We start from the raw sequence: 23,413 nt of genomic DNA on the forward strand, positions 1-23,413 counted from the left end.
CTAATGGCACCAGCTGCTTAAAGAGGAAAGCATTACCTCACCAAATATTGCCTCTGCAATATCTAATTGACTAATAAATATGCCGTAAGGTCTCTGCTGCACTCACCTTAATGTGCTTAGAAGCTGATTTACAATATGGCTGAAAAAAAATCCTCTGAAATATAAAACATACTTTTAATAACTTTGAAAGATTTCACTGCCAGGCAGCACATTAAAAAAAAACATTTTTTATTGAAGACAGACAAGTTAATAAAGAAATGATGCAAATGATCATTTCAGTCAGTAAATGCAGTTTACGGGAGACCTCAGAAGATACAAATTCTCAATGCAATCTTTCACTTGAAGATATTAAGACTACAAGTACATCAGAGGCCATGTGATGTCCCACTCCCCCAAAGATTAGAAAACCCCAGAAATCTACCTGATGCTAAATAGAGGATGGATGCAGATAGGGCCTTTATTATAATAAATAAAATATGAAGAAACTGCCCTGCAGTTGCAATAACATCAGTGAACGTTTAACACTAAATTGTAACTAGGTTGTACAAGAAGTTTCTTTGTTTGAAAAGGTACAATTATGCATGATTTGCAGAGACCCAACACCAACTACATGTAAAAAAGCCAACATAACTGACATTTCTATCATCTATCACTACATGCTGTTTTTCACACCACATACCTTCTTTGCATTATTTTCCACAAAACCAAAGTAAACAGGTGTATTTACAATTATCAAATCATTCATTCACAAACTGTTACGAGCTAACTTTCATCAACACAAAAATCATTTTTTGTTGGATTTTCGGAAAGGATTGCACTTCCTCTTACCCTTAAGTCAACATGACGCCTCATACTGTACATACAGGCTTAATCAAATAACTACGAGTTTTTTTTTTTGTATAATGTTTATGCGTTTTGTATAAAACGGTCTTTGCTGAGACTCAGTAGCTGATTTTGAAGTCAGATAAATATATTTTGCTGTCCAGCAACAAAGCACGGAGCTTCAAGTCGGAGCTCGTGGCCTGTGAGATTTTACGCCTTTCTGCTGTCTGGTAGGAGGACGTGTTTTGTTTTGGAATGAGTTGACATATCAGTTGTTTATTGGAGGCCCCCCGTCTTTTCATCATTAGAGCCTGGGTGGGGGTCGAGATGGTGGGGCCCCGGGGGGGCCCGGGGGTGCACGAGCTGGGGGTGGACCTGGAGGGGGTCGGACCATGGAAGGGGGTGAGCGGGAGGGCGGTGTGGTGCGGGAGGGCGGAGAGGTACGGGGCCCTCTTGACGGAGGCTTTGTACGGGGGACAGAGTTGGAGACCAGAGGTCGCTGTTCAGCGGTCGGAGGAGGAGGAGGAGGAGGAGGAGCGGGCGAGGGAGAGGGATGGGTGTGAGGAGGGGCCTGGTTCTTTGGGGAGGACTCTTCATCTTTGACCCGCTGAAAACGAATACAGCGACCCTGCAAAGCACACAGACCGACCGAGGTTAAACCACAACTACACATCATCATTTCAGTGCAGAATACAGATTAAAATACAGTGAACCTTTGTGCAGAATCAAAGAGCTTCTAAGATCCAGCAGCCAGAACGATTTGTGTGAGCCTTTGCCCAGCTTTGCTGACAGAAGCATGTGTGTTTGAGAGCCTGGAGGGCACACAGAGCTGCTTCTGTCTTCTGTCCACACCTGCACTACAATAGCTGTGATGCTAGCAAAGACAGACCCTGACAAAGTTATCACACAGGCGCGCGCGTACGTACACACACACACACACACACACACACACACTCACACACACACACACACACACACACACACACATACCCAATGCAGTCTCCAGCTTTCCCCGTCCCTCTATGACTTGGCCTTTCTTGATGCAGAACAGAAAGTGGTTTATGTCTCTTGTGTGCTTAACTTGAAGGAATTTAAAGGGGGAATTTAAATGTCCCCACAATAGTTAACAGAAGCCCTTTAGCGTTTAACGTAATTTATAAGTCGGGGAGAATGGAACGCTTCTCTTATTGTCCTCATTGACAGTTTTCCTCTCTGTTCTCTGCATAGCATCTTTCTGCAGATGTACACACACACACTCTCACACACATACAAACTCTTGTCTTGCTCAGTCAGTGTGAAAGATGGAGAGTAGGTCTCTGTGTCACACAGACCCTTGGTGGTCTGATTATAACACCTTATTAAACAGAGAGGCCCTAAAGTCACTCAGGGGCCATTAAGAGGATCCCAGCAGCAGTAGCTTTGTGACTTAGGGTTCTATTGTGTGTGTGTGTGTGTGTGTGTGTGTGTGTGTGTGTGTGTGTGTGTGTGTGTGTGTGTGAGGGGTGCGTCATTGATTGAGGGCAGCCCGGTTGGGGGGGTGACTGCTTCGGTCTTGTCGGCCGGCCGCGGTGAAAAGGCCAGTTTGTGAGCAGCAGAACAGCAGCACAACACCAGAGAGAGCATATGGACACAATGAAATCACAAGCTCATGAATATATGTGTTTGTGTGCGTGTGTGTGTGTGTGTGTGTGACTGTAAGCATGCCTCCACCAGAACATATGGCCTGAATGAAACCTCGGCCTCATGAATAACAGAGAGAGAGGGAGAGAAATGTTGAGGGGGGGGGGGGGGGGCTGCAGGAGCGCACAAAAAAACATAAGCTCAGTGTTGTAAAGAGCATTTTTCCACCTTTAAGGAGATGATGATGTACATAAATGAGTTATGTGAGAGTTCAGCCACGTGTTTGTTGTGACGATCAGCCTCCCCGTGTTCCTCTTTGACTGTAATATCTGTCACTACTTCATTTCCCTTCTTGGCGATTGTTTACTTCAAAGCCTCAACTCCTTCTCAGGAGAAAAACAAAACCCTAAAGCACCTCCAGCGTCCCCTTCACACCAGTCCTCTGTCTCGTCTCTGTTTCTTCTTTGAAGCCCCCCAAGACTTTGCCCTTCCCACACACACACACACACACACACACACACACACACACACACACACACACACACAGCAGTTTGTTTGTGAATGTTTAGAGGGAGCTGATGCACACGCACGTTTGTTACCATTATAGTACAGAAAATGGGAGAAACAGTGGAGACACACATTTGACCTGACAGCTCTGCCTGTCACCTCGCATGACATTACAGCAATTCACTCCCATACAGAAAATGCTCCGTGTGTAATCGTAGGACTTAATGCTCTTTAGTTTAGGCTGTTAACTACCACAATCTCTCCACGTGCTACCTGGAAACTGCAGCCCAGGGGTACAATTACGGGAATCACTTCTCTGATAATTAAGACTTTGCTGGAAACAATTTTCACTGCAACTTCTTTCTGTGGAAGAAATTGTCCCGAGGAAAACTGTTGATATTAGTTTCTTTGGATTATCCACAGTGAAACTATTACTTGAAACAGATGTTTCTGATTATTAAAATTATTTTTTTCCTTTTAAAAACTCGAGCATACTGTACTTTGGTTTACTCTAAAGAAGCTGTGTAAAGTTTAAAAGCTCCAGAAAAGTGACTAATTGGACCTCTGTTGAGGTTGATTTTAATGCACTATATTTTTAATCAAATTAAATTCCATTCCTCTCCACTGTGCTCTGGTGGTGAAAGAGAAATTGAGGAACTATGTCTCGCGTTAGAGATAAAAAAAAAAAAAATAGAAATAAATAATTTGGGCGAACTGATCCTTTAAGTGACGTGATGGGGAAACGGGGAGGTGCTCATTTGTGCTGTCTGTGCGAGGACGGAGGGTTGGTGGCCGCCCTCTGGTGAGGCCTGCGCTGTGTGAGGGGGCCATCAGTGCCATCAGCTCTGGGGACAAAAGAAGGGAACCTCGTCTGTCACAATATGGCTCGTGGCCTTTCAACTCCCCATCTGTTTGCGTGACGCTCATTCGGCAGAGCCGACACACACGCACACGCACGCACACGCACGCACACGCACGCACACACACACACACACACACACACACACACACACACACACACACACACACAGAACAGAGAGATGAAATGCAAACAGGGAGCGTGGCAGAAACTGGCAGCCCGCTGATGGCCGTTTGTAGAGGCAGTGAAGGATGAGTAATGTGGGGAGAAAGCAGGACGAGCTCATCCTGAGCTGCTGGTTAACAAGCTGCACTCGGGAGTCTCAGCTTTGCTAGTTATCAGCGTACTTTTTAACACCTCGTTGGGCTTTTTGTGAACCGGCTGTGCTCTTTGCCGTCCAGCTGCAGCTTCTTGCTTTTGCAGAGTTGTTTGAGGTTAATACTGCAAGGAGTTCCCTTCAATCATTGTTGTCTTTCATGTCTGATATGGCTATTAGCACTGATTCTAAACAACTATCTCCCCTGGAACAAAAGTGGATTTCTCCCCCCACATTTTCTTCCATGTGAGAAGCAACATTTTATTTTTCTCAGTTAATGGTGCGTGAAGATTATTGTGGGGGTCATTGTTGAGTGGCTTTGTGGACCACAGTCCCACAGAAAGCCACCGACAAAGACTCCAGAAACTTCAACCCTGACAGAGAGTCATTGTTCTGCTTAGTAAGAAAGAAGAGACAGAGATGGAAAGAACAGATAAAACCACTGATGGTGACTACTCATATAGACTTCAGATACAGCATCCACACACACTCACACGGTTACACAGTAAAGATGAATCGTGGCATTCAAAGAACAAGTCAATAAATTGTAGTGATATAGAATCAGCTATGAGAAGCGACAAAGACGCCATTTACAACGGCGCAGATGTTTCACCATGACAACCGGTATGATGATGAAAACATGTCTTTGGGGTTGTGGGATGCCATTCACAGGGTCAAGGTTAGATAACAGGAACTGCTCTGCTCCATTAAAGGACACAGTGATGTCATGATTTAGGACTTTGCAGGAACGACAGTAATACTTTGTAATAGCAAATTAAAATTAAAATTGAACTGAATTTCACAGGAAACCTTGCACATAAAGTAAAGTATGACACAGCAGCAACTTGATAGTAACCTAGTCATTCTCTGGGAGCCAAAGGGAAAAGTCAAGAAGAGTACAGTACTCCTTGTGTGTGAACAATTGCAGCTTTGACGAAGAGTGTGGTATCAGTGGCTCATTGACTCACTGTGAATGTGTGTCAGAGTGTGTGTAGAAAATCAGAACTGAGCTGCTGTGTTAAAAGACTTTCCTGTACATGTTGCTTTCTGACACATGTCTTCATGCAGACAGAAGAAGGATGCAGATGCTCCATTGTTCACAAGAGAGACAGAAAACCTTCTGTACCATCTAACTCACTATTTAAAAAAAAGGCTTTTAAGTGGATGTTACGCACAGAGCAATCCCCTAAATGACACTTATTTAACAAATTATAGTTTTGCATCCGTCACTGGGCATGTTTGAGGTACATGGGATTTTAGCAGCAGGAACAAATACAATTTAACAGTAGTTAAGAGGCAGGCTCACCTCGTCTCCAGCCTGCGGTCTCATCAAAGATACCTGGTCATAACCTCTCCTGAACAGAGCCCACAGAGCATCGAGTTTCCCCTGGAGGGCACAGAAAGAAAAAGTAAGTTGAAAAAAACAAAAAAAACTTTGATAAGCATTAAATATTTAAAGAGTAAACATATAAAAGACTAACCTTGATGGGTGTGTACCACCTCCTCTGCTGAGGGGGGCGACGGGGAGGTTTTCGAGGCTTTGGTTCGAAAGGTTCAAATTCCTGCTCCGGCATCGTTACCACTGCATTTTTAGGTTTGTCCAGCTTAGCACCTTCCTCAGTGGATCCTTTCTCGCCCCATCGCACCTAGGAATCACAAAATAGTAAAGGAAAACTGAATCGAAACACACATTTTCTATTATGTTCTGTGAATGTTGAAAGTCAAAAGTGTATGTGTGTGTACCTCCATGCGTTTGATGCCTCCCACTCCTCTTCCTCCATAATATGAGGCGTCCACTGTGGGCCACCTCTTCTTGGGCATCCCATCCTCATCATCTGACTCCTGTCAGTGAAACCTCAGTCATGATGCAAGTTATATTTTTTAACACACTACTATTAATAAGAACTCATTGAATTATAAGTAATACTGCATTATTTCCTGCATTCTTGTACAAATCTGTAATTACAGTAAAATGTAGGAATTAAAGAAGTGAATCTGTTGAGGTTCATGTAGCTGGTTACTCACTGGTTCTGGAGGCGGAGGTGGTGGAGTTGATCACCTAAAGATTAAAAAAAATATATATATAATCAATATGAGGTGAACAAAAAAATAGAATCATTTCTGAATGTCTTCAGTAGCCTGGTTCTACAAAAAAAACTGGGAATTAAACTGAAACACCGACTCCAGTATGAACTTACCACAGTGCAGCAGAGAGGCCAGAACCACCACATCAGCAGCACTGCCAACAGCAGGAACACCACCAGCAACGATATCAGCACTATGGTGCCGTCAAACTACACACAAACACGGAATGAAAGGATGAAGGTTAAACTGAACTAAAAGTCTTTAGATGGGGGGGAAAAAAGGGGAAAATGAAAAGTGAAAGTACTCACAGCCTCCTCTGATGACAGACACAACAGAGGAGACCTCAGAGAGGCAGAAGGGAAGAAGATGAAAGAACCAAGAGAAAATAAGAAAACTGGAAGAAAGTTAATTCAAATAAGGCAGCGTGCCAGAGAGAAATATGATCACGTATTGTTGTGACAGTGCAGATTACATACAGGATGTACTCACACATTCAGTAGTCGTGATGTGAACAGAGCTGGTGATGTAGGAGAGGCCCTCATTCATGCTCACCTGCAGGTAGATCACCCTGAAAAACACAAACCCATGGCTGATCATGTGACACAGAAATGCGCACACATCGGACTGGCGTGCACCTGCGTGTGTGAACACGTTCGTGTTGTTGTTGTTTCGGCCACTGTAAAAACTCGCCCAAGGTATCAACTACATTCCTCCATCTACTTTGTCCATACTTGCTGCCTTATTAGCTCACAAATATGCTGATAACGACACAAAACCAAAGCTTTTTAAGAGGTTAGGGAGTTCTCCACCCACAGATGGAATCTCTTCTGTTTGGCTCCGACTCAGACCTCTAATGTGGAAACCACAAGCAGCTTTAATGACTTCTTATCCTGCAGTAAACAGGGCTGATATGTGCAGCTCTGACTGCACAAAGATGAGCAGGGCCGGGTTGGTAAGACCACAGCAAATGCGAATGGAACTAAAACCGTACATGACTGAGGTAAGGAAGAGGACAGTGGATATTTTTAGTTGACAGGTTATTCATAAAGCTCTTAAGAAATATGAGGAAAAACAAAAACATGTTAGCCAAATGGGCCAAATGTAGTTACAGGTTTGGAGAAGAATGGAGAAAGGCGTCTTGTGCTGGTCTAATGGTTTAGGGCGACGGAGACAAGGGGGACATTGAGCTTTGAGTTTGGATTTGAGGAGTGGGCTGTGAGGCGGAGGTCACTGCAGGGTGGTGGTGGCGGTGGGAGGGCAGAGGAGAAGAAACAGAGGGTGGGGGATGGTAGGAGGAAGGCTTTTCTTGTTCTACATCCCTTCAGCATTGTCCCTCCCTTCTGAAAACCCCTCTTCACTTCCTCAATGTCGACTCTGTTTCAGCACCGCGCCCCCTCCTGTATCCTCTCCATGCCAGTGGAGCTCGTCTCATAACTCATGCTGACACCGACTTGGGAGAAGGAAATTGGTGGTGCAGGTGCTACTAATCTTTTCTTCTACTTCTTCCCTCCCTTTTCTGTCCCCCTTCCCCATCATATGGTCAGCCCTCCTTTCAGGCAGGCAGGAGATGTGGTGCTATCAGCTCCACTCTGACAGAGAGATCTCAGCCTCTATCAATCATCAATCTGCCCAATATATGTCCCTGTGTGTGTGTGTGTGTGTGTGTGTGTGTGTGTGTGTGTGTGTGTGTGTGTGTGTGTGTGTGTGTGTGTGTGTGTGTGTGCGCGCGTGTGCGCTCATGCTCAGGAGGGGGAGCTGCATCCGGAAGGTTCCCAGTCAACACAGATTTGTGTGACGGCAGCGTCAGTGACTTCATTATATGCGACAATGCGACTTGGGAGAAACAGGAGGTGAGTGAGGGTCTTTGGGGTTTTGGGTGAAGAGGTGATGCTGGAAGCTGGAGTCCTTAAAATCTCATGTAAAGATTCAACAATCCCTCAACAGGAAGCAGTTCACCTAAAACTTGATCTGACATGTCAGGGGGATTTGAGGACAGCAGCTATTGATTTTTTTTTATTATTGATCCTGTCTGGTCTATAAAATGGCAGAAATGTGCTTTGCAATTTGTCTTAAGAGGCAATCTCTATAAAAGTTTTGGGCAAGTTCAGCTTTCTTTCAAGCAACATCGTATGTCAGTGAACACTGATAGAGGTATTATAACAACTTCTTATTGCTTTCTTTATTTACTCACTCACTCAGTGGCTTTAGTTCAGACTGATGCTGTTTAGTTTCAATCATATGTGAACTTAAGAATAGCAGCTTGCCACAAAAAGGTCCACGAGGAAGACCATGAGGTGGGGTAGAAGGCTTTGCAAAAATTGAGCTTTTGCTTAGACTTTGTTGATTGTTTTTCAAGACTATCTTTGATTTAGTTTTTGTATTGTTATTTTTTTAATTTAAAAATAAAGAAACATATGAGTAGCAAAATAAAATTATGAGAAATCTCCATCAAAATTTAGCATCAACCGAGAAAGAGGCTTTCTCAGAGCTTGTTTCATCTTTATTTACTTAACGGGGAGATAAAGCTGACAATATCTGCATTTGAGAAGCAGAAGGTAGTTAAATCTAAAATATTGGGTGATGAGGAGGAGGATTTTGTTGAGAAGACTAAAAATAGCACATCGCTGCTCAAAGGAAATGATTCTGTAACACCTGTCCAGCCTGCACAGCGTCACACTCGCCTCACTACATATTTCCACATCTACTGCACTGAAGCCCAGAACTCATCAGGCAGCTGTTGGCCTTCTCTCTGGGCCCTTCAGCCATTCACAGCTGACTTCCTCTTTAGTAGCACTCAGGGTGTTAGGCCGTGCTGACTCTGCTCTAATGGGCCTCTTTTACATGGAAGGACGCCTCCTTCAGGCATCACTGCAGTGTGTAATGATGTTCCCTGTTCGGCTCTGCTCTCAGGAGGAGCAGCTCCACCTGCCACAAAGCCGCACTGGCAACAACTATTAGACACTAAAGCAGAGAAGAGTGCTATTTGCTGCATTGCATAATTTACGAATGTTTTGATTCGTCTCTTTTTTTGTGTCATTATGTCGAACCCCAAACAATTATCTGTCACTTATGTACTACTTTTGTCACGAGTTGTGAGGTAAATATACTGTAGTGTGACAGGTTCTTAAATCTTCTTGCAGCCACAGTATAAAAACAACATTTATTTTTCCCCCCATCTCTGAGCGGTAATTCCCCATCGAAGCAGTACTTTTCACTGGTGGACAAGACAAGCTCAAATCGTGGTAAAAATCTGAGCGACAGAAACAAGACAGATGATGACTGGGAGGTGTCTGAGGCCGCAGGCCCGGGTGTATAATTATGCACAGGACTGCAGGCAGCGGGGATGGTGCTCTCCGAGCTCAGCCCACAGCACCGCTCTGTCTGCCCCGCAAGGAAACTCTGCTCTGAATCACCAAGAGCAAAGCTGGAAGCCCCCAGAGGAAACTTTACACTGCCCCGCTGACTCCACTCACACTTTCTCTCTCCCAAAATGCCAGACATAGATTGGGAACATTGCACACACACACACACACACACACACACACACACACACACACACACACACACACACACACACACACACACACACACACACACACACACACACACACACACACACACACTTCGTTTTGAGGTCCTCTCAAACAGGCTCTCATTAAGTCATGTTCCTGGGCTCTACTCCTGTTGTCCCCTTGTGATTGGTGTCTGGCTTCGTTAGCTGTGACAAACATTGATTGATCACAGACACACGATGACTTTGGCCCTAATTTGTTCAAGGACAGGAGTCTTCTGCGTCTACACAAAAACTTGAGTGCAGCTGGCAAATATCTGCGCTGCAAGCTGTATACTGATAGTTTGGAGAAACGATCTGGGGGTGAAAACCTAGAAAGAGCTGCGAGAGACGTGCTACTTACCTCCCTACTTCCTCTATGACAGGAGCAGGACACAGCAGGAAGGTATCCTCGATTCCAGCTGGCCTCTCGTCTGCAAAGGGGAAAAGAAAATCATACTTTATGTAGGAAGACTTTAAACATCTGCAGCCTAAATGCAAATTTCACTTTTTAGTTAAATGCAAAGGCCAAACCACAATCCCATGCTGCATTAAAACTGAGGAGTAAATATATTACAGTCATTTTCTAGAATAAGAAGGATACAAGAGAAATGACACATACTTGTATACGTCTGCAGAACTTACCCACAGTGATTGTATCATTCAATTTGAAGCTGCAGAGGACCTGGCTGATGTTTCTGGCATGGAGAAATCCGTTGCCCCTCACAACCACCTGGAAACTCTCTGAGCGAAAAAGAAAAAGCGTGCAGGCACCGTCAAAAATGGTTAGCAACACGCACATTCATGGTAAGACACATTTTTAAGTCTATGTGAGGGTCATAAAAGATCAAAATTGGTCCTCTATTTGATGTTGATGAAAATTTCCAGTGTACAATTATGGTGAGTGCCGGCGGTCATTCCCTTTACTGATGTGCTCAACTTGAGCAGTATAAACTGGTGCATGCCTCATTACTGCTTGTTTATATCTGTGTGCTTGTGCGTGTATGTGTGGAAAGGCCATAATATGCTCCAGTGGTGCCAATGCTGAAATTGCTGCTATTCACAAATATCTCAGACTGTGCAGTAGCCAGAAGGTGTGTGTGCGTATGGGTGTGTGTGTGTGTGTGTGTGTGTGTGTGTGTGTGTGTGTGTGTGTGACTTTGACCTTTAGTTTCCCCTGGGCACTGTTAAAGTGCAGTGACAGAGGCTTGCCAGCATATGCTGGAGTGTCTATGTGGCTGCTACCCAGCATATGTTAAAGAGCGGGAAAAAAACACTTGCTTAAAAACATGCCTGCAGGGCTGACAACAGCACAGTACTGTCAAAGTAGGTCTGACCTTACCTATGGCACCATGGCATGGCATTAACAGTTGTGTGCCTGCATGCAAATGTGTGTGTGTGTGTGTGTGTGTGTGTGTGTGTGAGAGGATTTGTGTTTTTCTGAGGAATGAGTAAGCATTTGCACGTCTTTAGTCTATGCGTGCATGAATGTGTGCAGCCATGTGTTTGTACGTGTGTGTGTGTGTGTGTGTGTGTGTGTGTGTGTGTGTGTGTGTGTTCACGCTCTCTGGCTGTGCACTGAGGTTTCCTCTAGCATGATCCTGACTAATAGAACTGAACATTTGCCACACCTTTAACATTTAAAGCTCCAGCGTGAAGATCACTGGATAAAAACATCACAGGGTGTGGGTGTATATGTGACAGTATTTCTTTAAAGGTCACATAAGCTGCCTTGAAAGCCATAAATACAGATACAGAAATAGGCAGAGCTGAATGGAGAAAATAAAGACCACTTTACAGCTATCAGCATATCTCTGCATGTTTACAGATGGTATAAAAGTGTTGGAGAAAGCTGATTTGCTTTTGGCAGAGATTCAGAAGGAAAAAAAAAAGTTAATTTACAAGACAAATGGAAATTGAAATTGAGCTCTCATATTAGATAATGCATTTAACTACAGGAACTGCACCTTAGTTTGTATAGACAGTGCAGTTATCCAGCCTCAGCAAAATAAAACCTTCTGTATGTCAAATGTCTACTATCTTGCCTTTGGGCACACAGTGAACATACAATAGTGTCTATCTCCACATGTGTGTGCATCATTTACAGATGTTCAGTGACTTGCAACGTATCAGTCATTGTCATTGCCTTGTCATTTCCTCAACAAGCCTCAGACTCTACATGTGTTTACACACATACACACACTCACCACCGGATTAACCACACATTTCATTCATTACAGAGAGCCTAATTATTTAATGTTTAATGTCATCTCCATCTTCCTGCCCTGCTGTAAAACACAGCCACAACAATCAGCATAATTACAGCTATATAATATAATAGCGTACAATACAATATAACTTGTGGTTTATGTGGTTTGCAGCCACAACAACATGCAACTTAATGAAAGGACTTGACATTAATTATTCATAATGCTCAGTGTCGTGGCTGCTTTTTTACCATCAAAAAGCATATGCTGCAACATTACAGAGCGAACACACACTAACCCACAACTTAAATGGCAGATATCCCTATAATAATGAGAACTGGTATTCTCTTGCAAATGTAAAAAAGAAATCTAAACTTTTGTTGTTGATTTTGATTTATTCATGAACAATTAAGTGGGTGACATTATATTTTGTTTTCTTTCACTAAAAGAAAAAAAAAAGAAGCAATAAAGCAAACTTTATTCATTCTATTATAAATGTGAGTCATCCATAAAGTTTGCAAATTAAAGATATTTGCAAAACGCATTTTCACTTATCCTGCATTGTTATATTTGACTGATTTCTGTAAATCTTTTAAATCTTAAAAAATAAATAAAAATCAATGGTACCTTTTAACTGACAAAAAACATCAATCTGAGCATGTTATGTCCTGCACACACAGCAGGGCTTGATGGGCTGAAAGGTCAGTGCTGTCAGACACATGGTGGGCAGGGACTGGTAGTGCCCTGCCAACATGTACAGCACATATGCTGCTGCCCTCTCCTGTCTACTTTCTGCCTGCCTCTGTGGCCACGTGTCCCTTTACATCTACACCTGAGTGTCTGACAAGTATTAGATTTGTACACGTGTGTGTCTATGTGTGACTATGTGCAGAACACGCATGTGCGTGTCCTGTGTGTGCGGAGAAAATGGGGTACGGCTTGTCCGAACGGCGGCTCTTCAATCACGTTAGTGCGAAAGGACAGTGAAGGACAGGGAGGGGCAAAGGAGGAAGGGACAGCAGGGAGAAAAGGGTCAGACATTAATGAAAGCAGCAATCTCTCCTGTCATGTTAGATCTAAGGCCTAACTCTCACTGGCCTCAATGTATGTGTGTGTGTGTGTGTGTGTGTGTGTGTGTGTGTGTGTGTGCGGGGAATCAGTGCTGTCATGTCTGATAGTGCGGCCCAACGTTCACTGTCCAGTCTGATGGCCTGTTTGCAGGCAGCTCGGTCTGGTCACTTCACATCAATGTGAGGGACATGTGTACATGTGCTTGAAGATGTGTGTTCGCTAGCTGACTAAAGAGCATCTAAATGTGTGTGTTGGTGTAAAGCATGAACGATATGGTATGTGACTACGTGCAGGCAGGAAGAAAAACAGAGAGACTGTCACAATATATATGCCTCTCAGTATGTATGAATGTATATGTAAATGCTTTAAGAGGAGATTATATTCGAACCTCTGTGTAATCTTGTCTACGGTCTTGCAGTTAAAAATAAAGCAAGTGCTAAATGGTGACAAATGCTTGGCAATCACATTATTTCACATTGTGCTGAAAGAATAAGCTTTGAGAAAGAAAAGCTCGTTATTTCTCCACTACCCTGCACTGTAAAGCTTTTCATTAGCATAAGATGTAAGCGTCTAAGATAAGAATTGTATTTTATTCATACACATCAAATCACAACAAGGACAAACAAAGTGCACTATGAGCATGTGAGCACAGTACAATCTTCATTAATTAGGCCTGAATCAACGCTTGGTTAAAGCGGGTCCTTGGTTTCTTAGTTCACTGACCATTAGGCTGCTCATCAATCGAATAATAAATGAGGCTGTTGGAGGATATTTGGGCACATGTCGAGTGACATACACTCCGTCTCTGGCAAGAGACCGGAGACTGTAATTATCCCGAGAGGATATTTTTTTTTTACTATTTCTTTCACCTTTTTGTCCTCTCAGGACATCATTTTCATGTCCTCTCCTCTCTCCATATCCTTTTCTGTCCTTCATATCCTATAATGGATGTTAATCTCCATTGGTTGTCCTGGTAGCATGGCTGCAAATGCACTCTCTTAAGTGAGTCCTAATAAGGTCATGTCAAAGCTCATCCATCCTGCTGGTTGCTCATAAAGGCTCTCTGGCAGCGTCTCTTAGTTCTTTCTGCCTCTTACTTCCTTAAACTGCTGTCGAGAAGCAGAGAAGCTGGGCATGGAAGAAGAGGACAGGATCTAAACAACCCAAATGGCTATTTAGCATATACGATGTGGCAAACTAGGCCAGAGATGCAGCGATGCTTAAAGATTCACGGCTAATTCCTCGGACCAACAAGCGCCCTACCCCTCCTCTTTTTTTTTTTTCCCCTTTTTTTTTTTTGCACACATGCTGTGCTGAAGCGGCTTTGCTAATTTCCCCCGGCCGTGAATCACAATACGCTCTCTGTCACTCCGCGGTCATAAGCGTCCATGCGATTACTCAACCTCATGTTCCACTCCAGAGGCTTTAAATGACTGTCATCTGACACAATCGCACACCGTGACTGTCCACTGTCTTAACAAGGAAGGGGAAGCCCTTGCTCCTCACACCTCTTACCTCCTGCACACACGCTGGATGGCTCTGCTGCTAGAATCTCAATGCAGGACTTCTTGATGATCTGAGAGAGAAAAATATTTTTTTTTTTTTATAACACAGCCATGAGTTAATTCAATAACGTAATATGATTATATAGGTCTCTCTGTGTGGGTGAGTGTTTATATGACATACACGTGGTACAATGTGTGTGTGTGTGTGTGTGTGTGTGTGTGTGTGTGTGTGTGTACACGTGTACACGCGCGTCATACCGAGTCAATGATTCCCCTGAGGGCTTGGAAGCCTCCCCATACAGGAAACACATGTTCCACAGTGTCTGCAATAGTTGCGAGCTAGAAAAATATACAGACATAGAAAGAAAATAACGTGTATGCTTTTTTTTTTAATGTATTTGTAGCATTTCCAATATCCGTCTGTGGATACTACCTGGGTCTGGTTGAATTCTTTGACCCCTACACAATAAACAATGGCTCCCATAGACCTGGCCCTTTGCGCCTGCAAGAAAAATACAAGCAAACCAAAAATACAAGGAGTTTAAAAACACACCTCCGGTCTCATGGAGCCATATGCCCCCAAAATACGTCTGTCATCATCCTGACATTTTAGTTGACGATTAATTGTCATACAAGTAATTGCAATTAATGTTCTAAAATACTTTTTCTGGTCACTTTATGCTACTATTGACAAAAGTAAAAGCGTAATCATTGTTTCATGATACACATACAACTTATGAAGGAGAAGAACCATTTATTGGCTGTGGTGTTGGACTTTGCAACCAAATCTATGATGTTTATGTCAATAGCTCATTGAAATGTCGTTGGTTAAATCTTAAAAGTTCAGGGCTTTAAGATACACAGTTGGCGGTGAGATGAGATGACGTCATTGAAAGAGCATCAGTCAAACCAAATCAAAAATATTGATTAAAAATAAAATCTCTGTTAGTTTAATTCATCTGTTTTTATGAAAACGAACAGAAATTATTCTGATGATTATGAAAAATGATGACGATTATGCTCAATTAGGCAATTGTGTCGTAATTGTTACAGGCCTTCTCTCAAAAAACACTTTCTCAGATTTACCCAGTCTACATAGTAAAAAGCTTAGACTGGAGGTGCAAAACATGACACACAAATGAAAAGGACATTAGCTCTGATGCAGCAGATTTATGCATACTGCTACAGTGTGTGTCATATTTGTTAAATAGTAATTAGCAACATTAACTCTTAGATTCATTTGTCAGCTTTGAATGAATTCTAACAATGAGCACTTGTCAGTAGTCCAAGGTAAAAATAAAAATAAAATTCACAGGAACTGGTGAGCTTTTAATACTTGTGTTCAGTTTGTTTATGTGACAGTCTGTGGTCACAAAAGCAAACTTTAGGAACTATTTTTTATAGCAATGTGAAACAAATCATGGAGCACCAAGACACCAGGCCATTTGCATCCAAATTGGAGATATAATCAACACAAAACTGTATAATTATTAAACAGATGAAGGGTAACACTCTGGAAAATATGAAAACCACAAATAGTATCATTTAAACAAAACAGCAACAGAAACTCAAGCCGCTAACAGCCCTACAGTCTGCAGTAACAAGGCCCCGCCCTACAGCAATGTTTGCTCAAGTATTCACAATATTATTTCTACCGCCCCCTCAAATCCTTCGACTTGATAACACATCTTACCTCTCGCTGCGCTGTGTCAAACTGCCACTCGTTCAGTTCTCCATCAGTCAGGGCGATGATAACACTGGCGGTTCCTGCAGAACACACAGCTGTCATGTTTTCTGAAACAATGTACTGTAACGTGACGAGAATATTAGATGGGGTTTACCGTGCTTCTCTTGATATATCTGGCCATTAGCCTGCAATTACAAAGACGACATTATTCAGTTAACAGATTTAAACAAAACAAAATATTACTTTTGATACTTAAGTATAGTAAATAACAGATACCTAAAGACTTTTACCCAAGAGATTTTGTAATTTGTGACTTTAACTTTGACCAAAGTCATTGTCTGGTAAGATAGCTCTACTTTTACTCAAGTGTGGCTTTTGGGTACTTTAGGCTGACTTTGCCAAAGTATTGGGTCCTTAAACCCAGCCTCACCATCTCCAGGCCAAGGTTCATAAACGTGTCTCCTCCAGGGACAACCCTTCTCAGGGCCGTTAAACCTCCAGTGATGGCATCCCTGTAAGGAAAACAGACAAACAACCTGAGAAAATACTTTGAAAGGAACATACTCTTTACAAAAATTATTGAGAAATATTCCTAGTACAACAGACTGAATACACTGCTTTGTATTTGTGGGTTTCTTAAACTGGATGAATTTATTTTTAAAATATTGGCGAGTATTTTTTTTTTTTTACGATCTAATAAAAATACATCATGTTTACTGCACCTTTTTATCCCTGTGTTTTTATTCATGATGATAAGCAAGTTTTTGTTTTAAGCCACATAACATAACACCCATACGTTTTGAGCGAAGGAGAAGCGTCGGCAAAGCTGCAAACTTTTGTTTGCTCCCGTTTGTTTTTCTTCTGTTGGTCTCGCAGCCGGACATGGTAATAATTGATTGAATTACCTTGTTAAGTATGTTATACTTGTATTAATATGGAAATGAGAGGCGAAGTATTTGTTTCGCGAAGCTATTTTAACGTTTGTGCTTGAAACTATCTTGTTTGTTTTCTAGTTTTCAAGCTGTTCCGGGATACTTCAGGAAAAAACAAACGTGAATGTGGACATCAGTCAAAAGCGTGGACTCTTTCATGACCTGTGCTTTCAGTTACATCCCTGCATGGTGCAGGTAGCTACACAAAGATCCAGGCGGAAGGTAAGAAGCTGCAGCTATGATTGTGATTAAGGGCAGCCAGGTGCACTGCTACCACTGAGGCAGTGGGGAGCTCAGGCCGTGCTGGCCTTAAATTTGTAGGCGTGAGCTATGTTATGTGTTTTGAGAGGCTAATTAAGTGAAGTGTGTTAAAAGTTAATTGTTTATGCTGGGAAAGTCACGGACATTGTTCTGTACTTTCAAAATTTGCCAAATTAACGCTGTGCTCCAAAGGGTGCAGTTGGGGGAAATAAAAGACTGGCATACATTTTTATTTATTTATTTTGGTGTCAGGTCTCATCCTTTCAACCATGCCACATGTATATCTGGTATTTCTGGATGCATGAGCTGGGTTATTGAATGTGACCCTTTTTTTTATATTTTAAGGGGGAATTGGTGTGAGGTGTCTCATAAAGCATTAAGACGTATGCCACTGTTTTCAGAGGTGTAGAGTGTTGGATTGAAAAACTGATAAATCAGTTACTGTAGCTGTTACCTGTTCTCAGTCAGTTTCATGATGACATTTCCTCTTGTGGAGAAGACTATGAAGGACATTCTCAGCATGGGGCTGTAAATACAAAGTTCTTCCACATTACCACTGATGAAAGCAGAAAACAAAACATCCAAAGACATGAATGACAAACCGTGCTTGTACCTGATAAACTTCTCTGCCAGCTGCTCCACAAAGGAGTAAATTTCTATCCAGTGATTCTTCACGCTTCCAGATCTGAAAAATAACACAAACACAAGCTTATGTGATGTCACGGACGACCCCAAAATAGTAATTTTTTTTAAAATAAAAATTCTACTCTTTACCTAACTAACAAGGGTAGAATTGCTAATACAATGTGATTTAAATGTATTGTTATTTCACATTGGTGGTGGTCGCGGTGTGCCTCCCCCCCCCTAACCCCAACAACAACAACAGGAATGAGGCACTGCTCCAGAAGCAAAATCCTGCAGCGCTCCAGACTGAGGAACAGCTTCGCCCATGAGGCTGTCCGGACGCTGGGCTCTCTCCCCTCTCTCCCCCTTTGCCCCATGAACTCTGAACTTTTGCACTGTGGACCCATATTTGCACTGCATTGTCTGTTTTATTGTTGTTGCATATTTGTGCTTTTCTTTTTTTCTTTTTTTTTTTTTTATTTGCACACAGTAGGACTGTGAGGAACGGTTTTTGAATCCATTTGTATGTCATAGAGTGGATTGCCATTAAAGAAGTTGAAGTAAGGACGTGAACTAATACTGTGTACAAATTTAATGCCAGGATATATTTTCTAAGAACAACAGTAACAGTTTATCTCCCACATCAAGGACATTCTTCTGATCACATTCCATTACTTTGGACTGTAACCTGTCAGCTGAGAGCTGCTGGTTAGCCTGCTACATGCTGCTGCGTACATGACAGTCTCCTTAATGAAACCCAGTCCCACGGGGCTGCTAATGGGGGCTAATTGCTGCTGGGCCAGAGGGTTGAGGTTAGACAGGGACAGATGTAACAGTCTGCCTCTAGCAGGGCCCATGTAGCATACAGCTGGCCTGTGTGTGTAGTATATGTGTTTAGACGACTGTGCAAGTGTGTGTGTTTATGTGTGTGTCTGTGAGAGGGAACAGATGGTCCCACTGAGCATAGCCAGCCCAATAACAGGTTGGGGGTCCACAGAGTAAAAAGACTATGACATGAACAACACAGGGACCCAGAAGTAACACTCAGCAGGGGTTAAATGTGTGAGTGTCTACTGAAGGATGCAACATCAAACAGCCTATACACCAAATTCTGCAAAGGGCAGGGCTCTGGGTGTGTGCATAACAGGGTCATAAATTGAGTGAAAGTCTAAGCTGGTGTTAGATTTACGATGGCTCCTTTGTATCTCCCATTTAACCAGTCACTTACCCTCTTCCCTGAAAGTGAATGCGTGATAAAGGCCGCTCTCCTGGACAAACAAGTGGCCCACTGTGCCCAAAAAAAATCGTAAGCTTATCTCTATCTTAAAAATCACTGTCTTTACTGATACGTATGAGCAACAAAAGCTCAGTTTCAAACCCATGTGCAGGACAAGAATTGATTTAACTGCAATGAGTAAAAACTGCTCTTCATTTGTTCTTTTGGTCAAACTGAGACTGAAACAAAGAGCTCTCTTGTCAGACTATCTTTGTACTATATACTGTGCATGAATGGCTGAAGAGGATCTGGCTTTACTAATAGTTAGCAATTTACATGTGGAAAAACAGGTTAGTTATTTATTTTAAGTCAATCATGATGCAAATACGTCAAACATCTGCCAGATCTGGCTTCTCAAATGTGAAGATTTGCTGTTTTTCTGTTTTATATCATTAAACATCTTTTTGGAAATTTTTGAAACATTACCTCTGAGAATCCAAAGTAAACACAACAAATACATTCAAAATGCGTTTTCTGACTTTTTTTTAAATTTATTTTTTTAATAAAAAAAACAAACAAACAATCGATTAACCTGAAAGTAAGAGATTTATGCCCAATATGAAGAATCAATCTGGAAACTGAGTGAATTAAATTTCATTTAAATACTGCAGTTTTTAGAAGAAATCGCAATATTAGCAAATATATTCTACATTTAAAGTCAGGTCATGTATCCTTCTACAACTTTAACAATTAGTCTTCAGTCTTCTACATGCATTCCTCAATTATGATGGCAGAATTTGAAAAAAAAGTGAAAACTGATATCTGTTCAGAGCCCAGCCGCAAAAAACACAACACCTATTTTTCCATTTGTGGGCAACCAGATTGAGAGGAAAAAAGAAAATGCAGCCTGGTATTTGGTGTGGCTCAGACATGGGAGTGTAAGAATGTGGGAAGCTGATGGTAGTTTCATTTTTCTAACATTCATTCTGTGTGACGCTTACAGTGGAACGCACACACATTCTCCCACCAGTGAAACTAAAAAGCCAAACATGTCAGACAGATATTGATGAGGTGAAGACTGCATGTAAAATCATCCCTAATACAGGAGTTTGCTCTGTTCTCCATCACTGAGATATTAGGTCAATGTGTGGCATTTAAGATCTGCAAAATCCGTGCTATCTTGGGAGAAAGATCAGCAGCTTCCTGGAGGCCCGCTGAAGCTTGCAGGTCCAGACAGTCAAACAAGCACAAGTACTAGTGGCCTGACGTGCCACGGTCCCCAGGCTCCTCCTAAACTTTTTGAAGCAAAGGGTAAGTAGAGAAGAGTCGCTGACAGATGTTGCTATGGACATCCGAAAGAACGTCATACGTGTCGAAACCAGAGTGAAATGTCCTGTAACGTGTATACCTTCACAGCTCAGAGGTGGCGCACACAGGGTAAATGAGGACATCCAGACAGCTTTTTTTTAAACCATTACCTCAGCGGATTTCTAAATGTTACACACAGAATCCACAGTGTTTAGCTGCGTCACCACAAAATCACAACTCGGAAAATCTAAATTATTCTTTTGACATAAGAACCTGCTATTCTTCTGCATGAAGAGGGCAATAAATTCAAACATACCCATATGGTTTTTGTTGTCATTCGGTGTGTCTTTTCTCTGTTCACGCATGTTTTGATGTGTTATCGTCCTGTGCCCGTGTGCATAATCTCACCTTGCAGCTTGAGCCAAGATATGACAAAAATGTAAATTATAATGTCTGAGCAGCAGCACAGTCTGAGACTGTCAGGCTTACACATGCCAAAAAATGTGGCAAAACTTCACTTCACTGACCATGCGGTCTGAAAAATCTTACAGTAATGTTTGTTTAGGCTGAGAGGTGGTTTAGTGTGCATTTCTAATGCAGAAGACGTCAAGTCGAAACGTTCCTTATGTATTGAAATATTTTTGTATCGTGGCTACAAATGTGTGTGACCATCTGTCCATCACAGCTCTATTTTGAATGTAGTCAGCACCTCTTAAGGACTGTTGTGTGTTACTCTTCTCGTCTGTCTTGAATTACTAATTATAAGGCTACAAGTCTGTTGATTATCAGGTGACTTGTTGGCATAAAGATGTTTAAAGTCTGGTTGTGCATTAGTTGAGTTAGAGTTGGTGAATGGCAGAAATAGGGTCATGGGCATCCTGGTAGCCAGGAAGTGAGTGACTTGAAAGGTCCCGATTCAAGTCAGGCATTTGTTTGTCATTCTTTTTCTCAGGCTTCATTTCCTGTCAACCCTCTGCTGATTCTGTTTGTTTTCATCTCAGTAAAATGAAAACAAAAATGCAGAAGGACTTGAAATTAGAAATAGGGTAAGTTTAGGATGAGTCTAAAATCAATATGAGGTTTACATTTGTGAAGATTGAGTAGTACCCAGAATAAGTGGGTTTAAATTGTAATTATCAATAAATCGATTTCAGTTCATTCTGCTGTGTTTTTCTACACTCTCCAAAATATTTTGTCATAATTGTGAATCCAGATGTTTAGATTGCAAAAGCATTAATAATTATTTCCCAAAAATAACGGCATTTGCTATATATCTAAACCCATTTATAAAACAGTACCAATATGCATGTCGTTTATTCCCCCTCATGTTTTTGTTCAATACAAACACCATCCTTATGACTTTTAGTATTAAGAAAAACAACAAAAGAATAAAGAGCGGCCCTGATTCTAGTCACCAGGTCTAGGATCCAATTGGCTCACTGTACATGGAGAGAAGAAAAGTTAAAGAGATCACCCGGCCGTGCAGCACCGCTGCGGGGCAGCTGCTGCAGCTGTGTCCGCAGGCGTCATCAGCCTGAAACTATCCATCCTGCTCGCCCTGCCCACATCCCGTGGGTATAGCTCAATCTGTTTACCTCACCACTTTGAACCGGAGCAAAAGAAAAGCATGCAACAGTGTCCCATATTCTTCAAATGCAATGCTGTATACCTGTATACAACAAAGACACTTGGAGATAAACATTGAGGGTAAAAAAAAAAAAAAAAAAAAAAAAAAAAGGTAATCGGTGTATTCTCTATGTAGTCTACTCGTTCCATTGCACGTCTTTAGGAATGATTTGATGATACAAAAGACACCTAAAAAGCTTGGTTTCTGACTTTACAAGATCACTTGTAGTTTACTTTTCTCGGGTGGCGTTACAACAAGACGTCCGACTGATGCGCTCCGCGTTTCCGAACAACTAGTCGGTTGCATGGCAATGCGCAGCGACCAGAAAGTAACAAAGCCCATAAATAATATCAGCGACTCACTTGTCCAGAACAAAGTAGAGGTCGAAGGCGCCCTGACAGGACCTCTCCTCCTCCTCCTGTTGCGCTCCCTGCGGCTCTCCTCTCACCGAGACATCGAGAAAGAAAACTCCGAGCACAGCCACGACGAGAAACACGCGAGCCTGCGTCCTCGCCATCTTTCCCGGTTACTGTTGACTACTCCAATACGGCGACAACTAAAGATCTAAACATTTCCCTTTAACATCTGTTTCTGAACCGACTGTGTGCTTCCGTCGCTTTGTTTCTTGGTGTTCTGTCCTGTTACGTTGAGTGCATTCAGCCTGCAGGAGTCTTGTTCAGCCGAAAAGCCGGGCTCTCCCAAAGTCTTCTCCCTCGGCTGAGGGAAGAAAAAAAAATCAGGGAAGCGGGGCAGGATGAAGGAGAGGAGCGACACCCGAGGAGAGACACAAAACTCCACTTCTTTTTTTTTTTTTTTTTTTTTCCTTCATTTTTCCACAGAAAATAAAACTGACCACAGATGCTATCAAATTTTTGGGTCAACTATTTACTGTCTGAGATTTAATTACCTAAAATATAAACAGGGTATTTGAGGATGGGGAAATCAAAAGTCCTATAAACCTGCTTTGTCTTTGATTTATTCATGTTTTGAAACCTCAAGAAACCATGTTATTCACAGCCCAACTATATAAATCATTAACATTATTTGACGTTCTTTAGCTTTATAGCTTTTTTTTTTTTTTTTTTTACTTCATTGCCTACTTGTAAAATCGAAGCATTCCAGTTTTCGTATGCTCACTGTTTATAGGAGACCCATCAATGTGAACCTTGTTTGGAACTGTGCTTCTGATTTTTTTTTTTTTAAGTTTCATCCATCC

General features: G+C 42.1%; 1 protein-coding gene across 1 annotated transcript; it reads right to left on the reverse strand.

Annotated features, from left to right (window-relative positions):
- Positions 1–211: 211 nt before the first annotated feature.
- On the reverse strand, positions 212–22,927 carry antxr1d (ANTXR cell adhesion molecule 1d). The gene is given in 18 exon segments (XM_069144743.1): positions 212–1,450; positions 5,431–5,511; positions 5,606–5,770; positions 5,868–5,966; positions 6,150–6,183; positions 6,303–6,418; positions 6,699–6,777; positions 10,124–10,193; positions 10,405–10,503; positions 14,553–14,613; positions 14,801–14,881; positions 14,976–15,044; positions 16,236–16,309; positions 16,384–16,414; positions 16,660–16,741; positions 17,877–17,948; positions 18,036–18,107; positions 22,560–22,927. Coding segments are annotated over 18 exon segments (1,764 nt in total). The 5' UTR covers positions 22,715–22,927; the 3' UTR covers positions 212–1,126.
- Positions 22,928–23,413: the final 486 nt, after the last annotated feature.

Source organism: Embiotoca jacksoni, unplaced genomic scaffold, assembly GCF_022577435.1.
Source record: "Embiotoca jacksoni isolate LCO1_2020_lvr unplaced genomic scaffold, fEmbJac1.0.p SCAF_12, whole genome shotgun sequence".
In the NCBI taxonomy this organism is placed as follows: Eukaryota; Metazoa; Chordata; class Actinopteri; family Embiotocidae; genus Embiotoca; species Embiotoca jacksoni.